General features: G+C 34.1%; 1 protein-coding gene across 3 annotated transcripts in view; it reads right to left on the reverse strand.

The window, feature by feature from the left end:
• Window positions 1-5,970: 5,970 nt before the first annotated feature.
• LOC123313383 (serine/threonine-protein kinase 32A) overlaps window positions 5,971-14,423 on the reverse strand; it is a 78,983-nt gene continuing 70,530 nt past the window's right edge. For 2 of the 3 annotated variants that reach the window (XM_044898246.1, XM_044898247.1), the window contains 6 exons: window positions 13,803-13,840; window positions 11,654-11,815; window positions 11,099-11,244; window positions 9,626-9,751; window positions 9,112-9,324; window positions 5,971-6,478 (listed from right to left, as the gene is read on the reverse strand). In XM_044898246.1, the coding sequence (XP_044754181.1) occupies window positions 6,059-6,478; window positions 9,112-9,324; window positions 9,626-9,751; window positions 11,099-11,244; window positions 11,654-11,815; window positions 13,803-13,840 (1,105 nt within the window). In that variant the 3' untranslated portion in view covers window positions 5,971-6,058. The remainder of the gene's footprint in view (window positions 6,479-9,111; window positions 9,325-9,625; window positions 9,752-11,098; window positions 11,245-11,653; window positions 11,816-13,802; window positions 13,841-14,423) is intronic. The other variant, XM_044898249.1, reaches the window with a different exon arrangement.

The raw sequence follows: 14,423 nt of genomic DNA on the forward strand, positions 1-14,423 counted from the left end.
AAACAAATTGCTGATTTCCGCTCATTCTCATGTGCATCATACTCAAATTTCTTCAAATATCAATTGTTCAACACTCTCCATGCTCACTTTTGTTTTGAAACTGCATTCAATATGATATAATGAATTATGTCCTAGAAAACAAACTGTTAACAGTCAGTTGTCATCGTAGTGATTATTTATACAGTGTGAGTCTCTAACATGAAATGAGTTCAGTTAATCAAAGACAGTTTTTTTATTCCATATATTCTCCGACAAGACGATAAGTATCTTAAATTTCGCTCTTTTCGATGTAAGAAAATGTTATCCAGATTATCCTAAATCAGACGTCATCGATAAGCTTTTAAAGGGCAATCCTAATTTTCTTATGACTATTCTTAAAATTTTTTTCCTTGTCTTTGGAAGGAGGTTTAACAAACATAAGCTAAGTCGAAAATTAACGAATCTTATTCAACTTTATGAAATAATCCAGGAAGTATAAAAATGGACTGTCAAAAGGTGTTTCTACAATTTTTTTTTGAACAAAAACGTTAAACAAAAGGAGTAAGGAGACTAGCAATGTATCGAACGAAGATTAGGGAGGATTATGAATGATTTAGTTTTCAGGAATTTGGGTACTTTCCGTTTCGAATTAAAAACCAAATCATTCAAAAAAGAATTGAAACAAATTATGGAGAATATTCAATAGTTTGTTGTAATATGCGGTACTAATGAAGTGAAGCCCACAAGATTGAAATTTTAATCATGATTGGCTACGGAGATATAACAAATACACAAAATGATTTTTTCATTTGAGATTTCTTCACAATTTCAGCAGGCTTCAAACCAATGGCGGTAGTTTTCGGGAAATTTTTTCATGTGGAATTCCTTGAAAAAATCATTTCACCTCAGAAAGTGGATAACATGAATTAACATTTGTTTCTCAATGAAAAAATTTCTGGCTTTCCGAGATGACGAACTGATTGAATTGAATTATAATGAAAACCCCATATAAATAAGTGGTTTCTGACGTGAGATATACCTTTCGCATTTTGAACTGACCACTGAAACAGTGTAGACCCCTCTCAAGAAAATACGGTAAAAATGAAGAACGGGGAATCATAAAAAACAGTATGCATTGATATACTCCAATATTTGAGCCGAAGAAATCGCCTTTCCTAACACAAAATCTTCTTCTTTCTCTTGAAGATGATCCAGATGGAAAACTCAGATTTTTGGAAAAATTATAGATATACACATTGGAATGGGGGAAAAGGGAAAGGCCTGACTCAACATCAAGAAGAGCCACTGTTTGGGCAAAAATTGCTCGTGATCGAGTAATAGGGCCAGTTTTCATTCAGGATAATTTCAATGGAGCTGGACACACATATGCTTGTTTACAGCATGGGTAAATGGGGATAAAGAAAAGACAAAGATACCATCCAACGATAAACTGCTATTACTTCAGCTCAATACTCTTCTTGGCCATCATCGAGAAGCTTTGAGCGTCCGCAAACAGCGAAATGGTCAATAGCAGTGATCTATGGACTGTGAAGGCCCAGCTTCATCTGTTTATCTGTTTTGAAGAGAATCTTACCTTACCATAATCACGAAACTGGTCCGTTTTCAAACGAATCGATTCGGATGAATAATCTATCATCAAAAACTTTGTCGCCATCTTGATTGTTTGAATTTTGACACATATACCAATTCTGATTACTATCGGATCAAAATAGAAAATCTCGTCCAACACATTTGAAACGCCTTATTGAATTCATGAATTTTGACCGAAAAAGTATCAACCTCTAAGTTTGAATACCCCCACACACCAATTTTCCAACTAATTGAACCATAATTCTTCCGCCATCTTGGACCGCCGTTTTGAATTGTGTTTCAACAAGATTTCCGAAGGGTTTAGTGCTTAGTAATCCGCAGAAGTAGGTACTCGTGAGCACTTTAGTGCTCGTGAGCTCTTTAGAGATAGGTAACTCTGGTAACTAAGCACTAACAGCCGTTTTCAATAAACCTATTTATAGATAGGTCCATTTTGTTTCACTTACTGAAGATAGAAAAACCATCTGATTTCATTTCTATGATCTATCTGTAGATATATTTTGGAATGGTTACCAATCGTCAGTTAGTGAAACGGTGGATAGATAGGTTTATTGAAAACGGCCGTAAGCCTTTCGATAAAGTGCTCGAATTACTAAGCACTGGCTTTCAAAGTTCTGTGGAGCACAATGCTCCGGAGCTCAAAAAGGCTTCAAGTGCTTTCACGAGCACTAAGCAGTACTAAGCACAATGTTTTGGCATAACTCTGACTCATACCCAGATGAAACTCAACGTTTTTTAATGCGGAAAACACTTTAATACAAATGAACGATAGAAATTAGAAATTACAAGTTTTCATTTTCATAATGACATATTAAGGTTAATCAATAAAGAACGACTGAAATACGCAAACAATCCTCCTACCTTCTTTTGAAAGCTTTTTGTCACGCCATCAGTTTGAAGGGCAATAATTAAAATTTGAATATTTCAGATTTTAATTGAGGATTCCGCTAATTAGTAACATCTGCATTCGCCAAATAGATGAATTAACCAAAAATGTATTTTCCTTAAAAATCCTAAAAGTAAAGGGAAATCAACAGTATATTGCTTACTTTTGAATCGTTTGACATCAGATAATATGAATAGCATAATAAAAGAGTCTTTCGGCAATAATTTCAAACTCTTGAAAGCATTTGCTATTTATCCTCCAGATGCAGAAACTTGTAGTAGAAAAATATTCAAATATTATGCATATAGTCATCAGTTGATGGTTACAATGGGTTTTCCATTTTTGGGAATTTTTCAACTGATTACTCAAAGTGATATGGATATGTATCAAGTGGTGGATAGTCTTTTTGTTTTGTCTCAATTGTCGCTGTTTCCCTTCAAACATTTACCATTTTTGGTATACAATAAGCGCCTCGATAATTTGGTAAGAATTCTGGTGGTGTCATATTTATTCAATTGAAAATATCAAAAATATTTATTTATCGCTGGTATCCTTTTCATGTTTGCGATGAAGCTGAAATAAGTCAGTAACAAACATGAGCGAAGAGATCCTGATGAATACAGAGCATTTCTTTGAAAGTCGTGTTGCGTCATTATATTGTACATAGCAACTGAATAAAATTTCACCGAAGAGTTTGTTATGTTCCAAAATACAAGTGCCTCAACAGTAGTAGTAACGGTTCGGTGAGAAAGTAAAACAATGAGAATGTAAACAAGTTTTTCAGTCTACAATTAGATCATGTATTTTGCGTTCAAATGATGATTTTTTCCTATCATCAGATACCTCAGTATTTTATAGGAGTTCAAGCAAACCCAAACCAAAATGAATGTTCATCCATCTTTTCAAACTTGAAAGAATATTCGGTCTATTAAATTCAATCAAAAGTTTCGCATCCACCATTGCTGCATTGCTTGATTTTTTATGCCTGATACCCATGGAATGAAATTTGATTCAACGGCAGAAATATAAACAAACAATAACTCAATATGGACACGATACTTTTCGGAATTGACACCCTTATTCCAAAAAAATGAAGAGAAAGCAATGTCAACATCCTGAATCCTGAAAATAAAAACATTCAGATGATAAATATTTTTTATAAAGTAGAGAGTAGCCAAAAATTAAGACCTTTGTTGTAAGGACTACTTAAACCAATTTGATGATTTTTATATAGTTTTTTTGCTGATAAATTACTATTATTCAGGTGGAAAGACTTCAATCGAAAAGTTTTCTTGATTTCCTACCCGAGCAGAAGCAATTCATTGATGATTCAATAAGAGTTTGCCAATTGGTATTTAAGGTATTATTTTGGATGTGCTTTGGTTGCTGCCTTTTCTACACACTGAGGCCAGTTTATTTGAATATTCTGACCCCTACGCAGATATGGTGGCCATTCAGAATTGAGAACAAAAATTCTATTGCAAGGTATATGGCTTGGTTCTATTGCAGTTATTGTGAGTAAAAAATCATCTTCACTTGTGGAAGTCGATAAATACCTTAATTTCGAGGTGGAAGTCATGGTGTTATAGCTACCTCAGCTATAGACCCTCTCATTTCTGGACTTTTGATACACACAACAGGGCAAGTAAAAATTTTGAAAGATAATTTGCGTTTCGCTGGAATGAGAGCTGAGCTAGAAGTTTCTTCACTTGTTGAACCTAACAGAACTCAAATGAAGAGAAGAATTATCAAAGAAAAGCTTCTTCGATGTGCACGGCATTACAACGATATAATCGAGTAAGATAGTACTTCATCCTTTTCAATTTCCATCAATTTATCGAATTTGCTTCAGATTCAGCGAAAGTATTCAGAAACTTCTTTCTACTGCAGTTTTTATTCAGATTGGAGGAAGCAGTGTTGTAATCTGTATGATGTGTTACAGTTTAACCCTGGTAATGAATTATATAACTGCACTCTTCATTATTTCAGTATAGATAGGATATTTTTTTCCAGGTCGATATTTGTTCAGTGACTGGTTTCTCCTTCACTGTGTATATTGCTTCGATGTTGTTTCAAATTTTTGTATATTGTTTTTTTGGAAATGATCTGGTAGTTGAGGTAAACTATATTTTCGAATCATTTTTCATGCAATCTAACTTCATCGTTGATCTAGGTAGGTCAGCAATGAACAGTCTGCAAAAATTCATTTTAGGGACATCAGAACCATTTTCTTCATGTAAAGTGCTCTCTCATTGGTTTACACAAACCCAAGTCCTCTAACTGTGATGATCAATATAACGCAATTACTCTTTTTGTACATATTTTTTCTAGAAAGTTTTCCTTTCCAAATTTCATAATAATTAATAATGATTTTGTTCTAAATTAGCATTCTCAAGGCTTGAATTTATGATCGTCAGTTTCCAAAAGTTGCTAGGTTGTGGAAATATCGTTCATTTGAAAAACTTCAAACAGTGTTAATTTATAATTTTGTGTCACAATGCAAAATTGGCCGATTAATCAACGGGTCTCTGCTGTAAAATTATTTATCCTGATCCCGTCCAAAACCTTAGGCGTTTTCGTTGTGAGTTTTAATTTGCCAGTACGCGATGAATTCCTACCGGGAAATTAAATATTCAAACGGGTAAATGATGAAAGAGTCAGTATAAACTCGAAAGGCCCTATAGGGGTGTAAGCATGATGATTGGCCCTTGAAAGATATTGAAAGGACCTGAAGCAATGACTTGATTGATTTGTGCCTATGCTGTTATGAAATCCTGAAAGTTGCAGATCTCTACTCACTTGTTTTTTGAGAAAGAGAAAATTATGTGAATATGATTCAGAGATCTCACATAAGTAAAACGGATTATTACCCAAAATGTTAATAACAAAGCTCACACCTTTTACAGAGTAATGGCATAAGCGAAGCTATTTATATGAGTGATTGGTATACATATGACATCACATCGAGAAAAATTTTAATTTTAATTATGGAACGTGCTAAAAAGCCACTGGTTCAGAGCGCTGGAAATGTTTCTGTACTGTCACTACAGTTATTTGTTTCGGTATAAAACACCACAATATGACTTTTTTCTGTTGACATTAAAGTTGACATTTTTAGGTTTTGAAACAAGCGTATTCTTTGATGGCGGTTCTTCAGAGTCAGTCATTGTAATATTTGTTTACCAGAACAATCAATCAATGTATACCTATTAAATGATGATATAGCAGTCAAGTTTTGTTCGTTTTTACTTCCTACCCCGATAATATTGAGGTCATAATTCGTTGAGTGATATTGAGCATATATGCAGTATACTATGAGCTATGAGCATTTTGACAGCATTCTCTCAAATTTTCGAAAAAGTCTTTGGTTGCATAGACAAATTGAAGTTAATCTTGGGGTGATAAGATTTGAATTTGGTTATTAGCTCTTCAAATTCCTTCAAATGTTCCCTCGTATATTTTCTGCTATTACCTGAGGAAATGAAACGCCAGCATACAAAAATAGAATTTAATCATAGATTATTCTCCTATATAATATTACGATTGGTCGTTTATAGAAAGGGTATCTATAAAATTAAAGCTCTACTGATTTGTCGTACTCTTCTCGTTGGGCGAGGGAGTCCTATCGATAAAATCGAGATTCTGCAACTTATTCTGAACTTCATTTCCCTCGATCTCTTCCTTTTCTGGTATCTGCAACAACTGTCCATTGTTCGACAGCAGTTTATTTCTCGGTTCGTTAGATGAGTCCTGTTTCCCGGTTCCCGTGGGACCGTGACGATCAAATTCTTGTGATTTGCTGGAGCAGCCTCTGGATTCGGTCGAATCATCTCCAGGAGGCGAACCCGTTAGCGGGTCCGACGAGTCCATTGCGTTCTGCAGTTCTTTCTCCCAAGCCTGCTCCTTTTCCTCCCTCAGCTTTCGCTCCATCTCATGATACCTGTTATAAATTTTGAAATCCGGAATAATAGAGAACGGGGATTCCATAGGTGATTCCGTGTCCTAATATAGAAAACAAAATGGATGTTAGAAGATATTCGGCAAAATCGATGTGCTCATAAAAACGGTTTCAAGTGTTTCTTTAGACAATCGCGGACAAACAAACATACATTTAAGGCGGTAATATTAATGTTGATGGAAGTCAAGAATGAATTTATTGAATTTTACAAGATAAATCATTAATTTGTTTTCTTGAATGCAGAAGGAAAATTCAACAATACCATATTCCTTCCTCCTAAGTATGTGAAAATCACATATAATTGGAAAGAATGTAAAATCTATACGTCGTCAACGTCGACTGCCGCTAGCAGCAATTCAAGTACCTACTCGCTTCGTATGTGTATGGACCAATCGATTTTGTATGAACCGAATTTACGAAATATAAATATTCCAGCTTCATTTACATTCCGAGAATGTGAGCCAACTCCTTACACGAAATAAGAACGAAGTTTCCCATCTCATATGAAACCATTGTGTTTGAACATCTACAAAAATAGGTTTCAGGAATTGCCTTTCTATAATTGTGAAATAAATGTTTCCACGTGTCATCAATCGTGGGACGACGTCAGATATTAAATAACAATTATTTTTTCAATAGGCGCACTAAAACTTTCAATTTCAATATAACGTATACTCCATTTACTTTTATAAAAGCACGGTTGGCCTTGAAATAATTTTTTCAAGTTTTTCTAACTAGAACGGAGGTTGCCACTCATTAATTGTCGTTAACATCATAACGACGTTGCCACAACTAAGATTAATTAATATTACAAATATGCTGAAAGTGAAAAAGAGAGAAGACAGAGTATCAGGAAATGCTATGTAGATAGAATTGAGGGCCGCTCATTCAAATACTGATACTCATCTAAAATCTACATGCCATATATCAGACGGTATCGAACATATTCAATGTAGGTAAATTTATATTAAGTTTTATCTCAATCTAAACGATTTATATTTTAGCTGATAATGTTTCCACAATCAGAAAGAATGAAGAGTAGGTATGACCTGTGTCGACTCTTCGACAGAGACAACCTGTCTCTGAGGATGGCAAATATAATTTCCTTCTATTGGGAGACCCAAAAAGTTGGTGGCATCTGAGGCCTTCATTTTTAGAAAAGACCTGCAATGGGGAATTCTCCTCAATTTCGGTTATCACAGCATATGCAAGTTTAAACTGAATAAGGATGAGTTTAATTCATGATTTTTTCAAATTCACCGCGGAAACTATTCAAAAATCATCCTTCAAATATGGGGTTTTAAAATTCAAATCGCTTTGTGCGGAGTTTAAGATTTGGCAACAGTGCGTACAAGACAAAGAAAAGAACAATGTCCGATCAGCTTGTTTATAAAATAACAGCTGTTGATTTACAGGGCGTACTTACTGGCGAGCTTCAAATGCAACCGGCCATAAAAATCCCATAAAATTTTACGACCTTCCTCGTTCGTCATAGACTTCATAATAATAGTTTAATAATAATAATAATAGTTTATTTGCATACTATACAATTTGTTTGACATTAAATATCTGCATATATGGATAATTCACTTCATCATTTACATACAAATAAACATTTAGTAGCAGAGGCTCGAACGGTCCTTGAAGGTCCGTCTTGCCTGTACGCTACTTCAGATGATAGATGATAGATGATAGATCTTTGTCTATCTCATCAAAATAATGCATTTGTTGTCCTTTATTATCAAGGCATATTTCAGTCGATGTTGCCAGCTTGTACAATTCTCACAAAACGCTTTAAACTTTAAATACCCATTTTTATTTTTCATTTTTAAGTCCTTAAATTATTTTTTTTTTGGTAAACGGTTGAAATGGTTATTTCAAAATGTGACGTTTCAAAGATATTTTATAAAAAATACATCATTTTCTTCAGAAGGAGTATTCCCTACTTCATTTAACTAGTTCAATATTCTTGTAATTATCCATTAATTCCTTTTAGAGATACCCACTCCCTACCACTGCATCAGATGCATTTCCATCTTTGGGTTGATTTTTTTTAATTCAAGAACTAGTACGTCTTTAACCTTCAGCCAAAGAAGTTTACTTCTCAAGTAACTTCCGAAGTACTTTCAGATTCTGATAAATAATTATTGAGACGGTTATTATGTAGAACGTACAACGTGGAGCGGATTTGAAACCCAAAAATTTTTTGACAAGCTTCATAACCTCACTTTTTGGTATTATACACTATCAGGTTTCAATGGCCAATCGAGTGCTTTTATGAAAGTGAATGGAGTATGATTTCAATTTCGATTCTTTGTGTTACTTTCAGTTGAAAAGTTATACATATAATCTAATTCATAAAATTCATAAAAAATTGTTGTTGTGGCGCTGTAGAAAATTAATTTCGATTTATAGGTACATATGGAGGGTTACAAGATGGAATAGGCTCTTGGTTCAACGTGAATTCCACAGATTTATTTAAAACATATTTCACCTATAAGCATTAATCAGAGCTAAATAATCTCACCCTCAGGATTTTGAAAATATTTTTTTCTGATAAGCATTTTTTAGAATGACTAAACAATACCCCAATATTCTCTACCAAAACAAAATTAAGAGTTGAGGAAATCCATCAAAATTAATATCCCTTCCATAACATATATACACTCTTACATACACAGAAAATCCTCTGAAGTCGGTTGAAAATAAGTGCCATATTACTTTCACTATGTGAAATGGGCATAGACCTTACCAATTCTAGGCTAGCGGGGTTTTGAATTTCACGAATAGATCTCTGCTTGGCCAGCCTTTTCTTCTTTTTATGCAATGGTTTCGTTTCTATTATCATCTCTTCTAATTCGAATGTGGGATCACAGTTGAGGTGGTCTTTCTGTAAGAGTTATTGAAGTGTTCCATCAGTTCAATGTGAGTTCATCTGAGGTGATAAACCCTCAAGAAAAAAAGCGATATCCGCTTTTCGATCAGTTACTACGAAAAATTCGGAAGAAATAGGAAAAATTAATTTCCCCTTTGCATCAGAATCCCACCTATTACGATTCGCTTAGAAATTGTAATAGTGGATGAAGTTAAATTGAAACTATAATGAAATTCCTGCTCCTATGCTTACAATTCCGATCCGCAATTTCTGTATATTTATCTTGAATTGGCGGAGGAAGTTTCTTTGTTCTTACCGGAGGTTGAAATGAAGGATGATAAAGCCTCTCAAGTACAGCATCCGTGTCATATTTCTGCAGGCACTTCACTTGCTTCAGTTCAACTATGTTTGATATTCTCAATCCAGGACTTATGCAGATGAGCTGTTGGAAACAGAAGATAAACTAGAACTAGAATCTTGATGGAGAAAGTAAATTTGCTGTTCTCATTGTAAGTAGCTGGTTGAATCAAGCATGAAGTGAAACTAAAAACCTGTTTGAGGTAGAAAATCATTTTTACCATAAAATTGGATGAATTAAAATTTTCATTTAATGAAACTATAATAAATGGTCGGAATGTTAAGAGGTAGGCAGATTTACGAAGACATGCTTAATATCCTTGGTGATCAATGTCCTTCGTACGCGACCGTGAAAAATTGGACTGCAAGCTTCAAAAGAGGTAAATTTTCCATTGAAGATGATGACCGATCGGGAAGGCCAGTTTCTGTGTCAGTCCCAAAAATATCGATTCAGTTCATGACATGATTTTATCAGACCGTCGAATTTTCCTAAAACGGATATCTAAAGCACTGAATATTTCATACGAACGCGTTCATCATATAGTTCACGTCAATTTGGATATGAGAAAAATTGCAGCAAAATGGATCCCCAAATGTTTGAATGTTGACCAAAAGCGTGCAAGAGAAGCATCTCGTTCGATCTGTGCTCGGTTTGAAAACGATGCAGACTTCCTAAACAGTATTGTTACTGTGGATGAGACTTGGGTACATTTCTACGATCCAGAAATTAAAGCAACAATCGATGGAATGCCGACACTCTGGTACTCCAAGACCTAAGAAGTTTCGTATCCAAAAATCTGCTGGAAAAGTTTTTGCCTCAGTGTTTAGAGATTGCCATGGAGTAATCATGATTGATTTTTTGGATAAAGGTAGAACAACCAGAGATTACTACTCGACATCATACATGATACATGACCTCTGTAAAGGAAGAAATTAAAGAGAAAAGGCGCGGAAAGCTACCCAAAGGTGTTTTTTTTTGCAGGACAACGCCCCTGCAAACAAATTTCATGTTGTCATGCAAAAAATTCGTGATTTGGGTTTGAATTACAAGAACCCTTATTCATCAGATTTGACTCCATCCATCCATCATGTCTTTCCTGAACTGAAAAAAAGGGTAAAAGGTGTAAATTTTCTTCCAACGGGGAGGTAATAAAAGCTGAGGAGGTCTGGTTTGCAGAGCAAGAAGAAAAATTGTTTGGTTCTATAGTAGACTAAGAATTTTTCAATATATCCTCGTAATAGAGGGCTTAACGTTTTTTTCGCCTTCAGAGCAACAATATTCTTACCCCAATGAAGAATGAAACAATGAAACAAAACTTGCGTCTCAAATTAAACCACAAAAAGATATGGATATACCTCATAATTTTTTGCTCAGACATATATCTCAAGTATAGGAAGAGAACGAGCAGAAATCTTGCCGAACAATAATTACCTTCGATATCAAATCCACCATCGACTCGCTCCAAACGCGAGGATATTCAACCCCCATTTGAAATAGAATTCGCACCTCTTGTATCGATGTATTTGAATGAATGTCGAAAGGTCTTGATCCTCTCAGCATTTCAAAAGCAACAACTCCTGAAATGATGTGAAATTTCAGCTAACGTAACATAATTCATACATCAACATAATTATTATTAAGTAATTAGTCTATAACGTTATTCCCAAAAAGACATATAACCTTGGTTACATTAGAAATGATGTCACACTGAAAATTTCGTCTTTTTCAAAATATTATGAGCACTAATTTAAATCGCTATCCACGAACCGTGGACAAGCAAGCGCAGAAAGAATACCTACTTAGAGTCTAGTTTTGGCCACGAAAAGTATTTATCATAAACTATCCTGAAATAAAAAGACTCTTTGCTGAAACTCAAGAGATTTAGCTTCAAGATTAATATAATTTATCCTTTCTTATTTTGATATTTACAATAACTTCCATTATGGATCACCGGTATTCTTTTTGACTTTTTTTCAATATACTGACCTAGGGACCACCAGTCAACAGCGTACGAGTATCCGACGCATAATTCCATTGCACAATCGAAAATCTCCGGAGCAATATATGGCTTTGTTCCCGACATTGAAGTGGCAAGATGATTATCTTCCAGTACTGTGGCTATATTGAAGTCAGTTATGTGGAAATGGCCTGGAAGAAAATTTTCTATATAAAATTTTTATCTTGAAACAAGGATACTCTGGGTCGTGTGGCATCATTTCAATATTGTTACGAAATATAATTACGATGGTTTTTCACAATTTGCCTTAAAACAATGAAATCCTTTGTAGGCATAATTATAACTATTCAGATTCTTCAGTTTTTGAAGAATGCTGAACAATGATTTCTTCAGATAAATTTTGTGTTCAGTAGAAAATACATGCATGCATTATTATAATAGAAATAAAACAACCTGGAATCAATGTGTTATCCGAACCACAGTCCTTTTTCAGGACTCATTTAAGGACATCTTTTTGACCCTCCAAATAATCTCTCATGTCCACCTTCTGAAAAATTTAAAGTAAAAAATTTCCCATGAGTTTTTTTGATATGCAAAGGATGGGCAAAATTCGTTGTTTACTGAGGGGATCTCGAGAACTATAAGAGCTAGAAGAAAACGGATGACACATTTCCAAGCTCTTTTTCAGAGAAACAAATAATTGTGAAAACCGTAGCCTCTTACGATTCTTCGTTTTTGAGTTATTAGTAAAACATGAGATTTTGACGATTTCGAAAAGTTTTCATATCTTTTTTGTCCGTGAAGTTACATATCTGAAACTTGAACCTTCTTAGGCACTTTTATACGTAGAATCTACTTACAAAAGATTTTTTTCCAATTCCATAAAAGTTTGCATTGAAAAAACGAAAGTTCGCCTAATGATTCGAAATGAAAAAATATATTGAGCTCGTCAGTGGATTCTACGTAAGAAATTACCTGTAGAATGTTCAAATTTCAGATATGTAACTTCAAAGACAAAAAAGTCATGAGAACTTTTCGAAATCGTCAAAATCTCATTTTTCGCTAATAACTCAAAAACGAAGAATCGTAGAAGGCTACGGTTTTCACCATTCTTTGTTTCTCTGAAAAGGAGTTCGAAAATGTGTCATCCGTTTTAATCTAGCTCTTATAGTTCTCGAAATCTCCTCAGTAGACAACGAATTTTGCCCATCTTGTACACATTCTTCATTAATGTTTTTTTCATACGAAAAAATACGTTTTTGATATGGAGCGCTCAGTCGCAATTCAAGGTATTTTGTATAAAGCTTGTTTCAATGAAAAATATGTTCTGATTCCTAAAATTATGCAACCTACAGAATATTTCTGTATGTTCACTTTTCTCTAGTATATCCACATTCACCTACCTGAAGATGGTATTTTGATAACGAAGCGTGCAGCCATTAACGCTAATGAAAATTATGTAATTCAGTTTCTAGTTTTCGAAAAGAGTTAAAGTTACTAAATACAGCCCTACTTCATTACCCTAGTTACAATTTCCCTAGTGTCAGTTTACAAAATTTCGGAGGATATCATTCTTTAATCTTATATAAGACACAGGCGCTTCGTTATTTAATAGCCAATCTAGGAAACAAATATGATAACTCCATTTGAAGAATTATGAAGCTTTTTTGAAATATTTTCGTCTATATGATGTTTGGATAAAAAAAATTACAGGTAAAGAATATAATTGATTTGTCAATGATCGATATAGATGAAAGAAATAGATGAATAATGAAAAATCAACCGCAAAAGTATAACTTGTTGCTAAGGTGCCAGCAAGCATAAGATGCGATTCCTGCAGAAGTAATGATTTATCTCATTAAAATTATGCTAAGAATTAATGACTACATAACTCTTGAATCGTATTACTCCACTAAATATCAAAAAAACTTGGATTAATTTCGATTTCCTTTGACGATATTGGTAGGAAGATATCACAATAAATGCAAATGAGGTCAGACGAAGGAGATTCCCAAAATTAAATCCTTAAGATGACATCGATATGCCTTTCCCAGATACCTCCTCTCCGTTGGAATAGCCGGAAGTTTACTCAATTCCCATTTCGATTAACCTTAATCAACGTCTTCGAAGCACTTCCCGATATGCTGAGTGCTTCAATTTAAATTAATTTTCACTCACCTATCTCATCCAGAAGTATATTATCAGGCTTGATGTCTCTGAAAAAGTCAGATATAAATATACTTCACCTTTTTCGAAATACATACATAAAGATGAAAAAAGATGAAAAATGCATTTCAATTCATCACTTGAATGCATTGATGTAAATGACGTCATTAATATTTTCGATGGAATTCAGAATGGTATTTGTTGCTGTGTTCATTTTATAACATCACTATTTATGGAGTAGATTCCCAAGGAAATGTTCCTTTGAAGTGGAAGTATCATCAGCGCCATCCACTCTTTAAGTGTAGCAGACGTTCTTCGGAAAAACCATCACGGCATGACCCTATTTCCTTGTTTCAAATACGACCTTTTTATGTTCTAGAATTTTTCTTAATATTTTTATCTAACATAAAGAGATATTGAGTATTCAATCAATCAATTTGTTTCTGTAATTAGGAAATAATATATGTACATTTTAATATCTATAATTTTAATACTGTTCATCTTATTTCGAGAATGGAAAGCGAAAAATATATGTAGACAATTGTGATAATCCTAAACGGAAAATTTTATTTTTGAACTGAAGAAAAAGGTCATATTTGGAACTAATAAGGACGGAAGAATTTGGGAAGAAAG

This window comes from Coccinella septempunctata, chromosome 5 (genome assembly GCF_907165205.1).
Source record: "Coccinella septempunctata chromosome 5, icCocSept1.1, whole genome shotgun sequence".
Lineage (NCBI taxonomy): Eukaryota > Metazoa > Arthropoda > Insecta > Coleoptera > Coccinellidae > Coccinella > Coccinella septempunctata.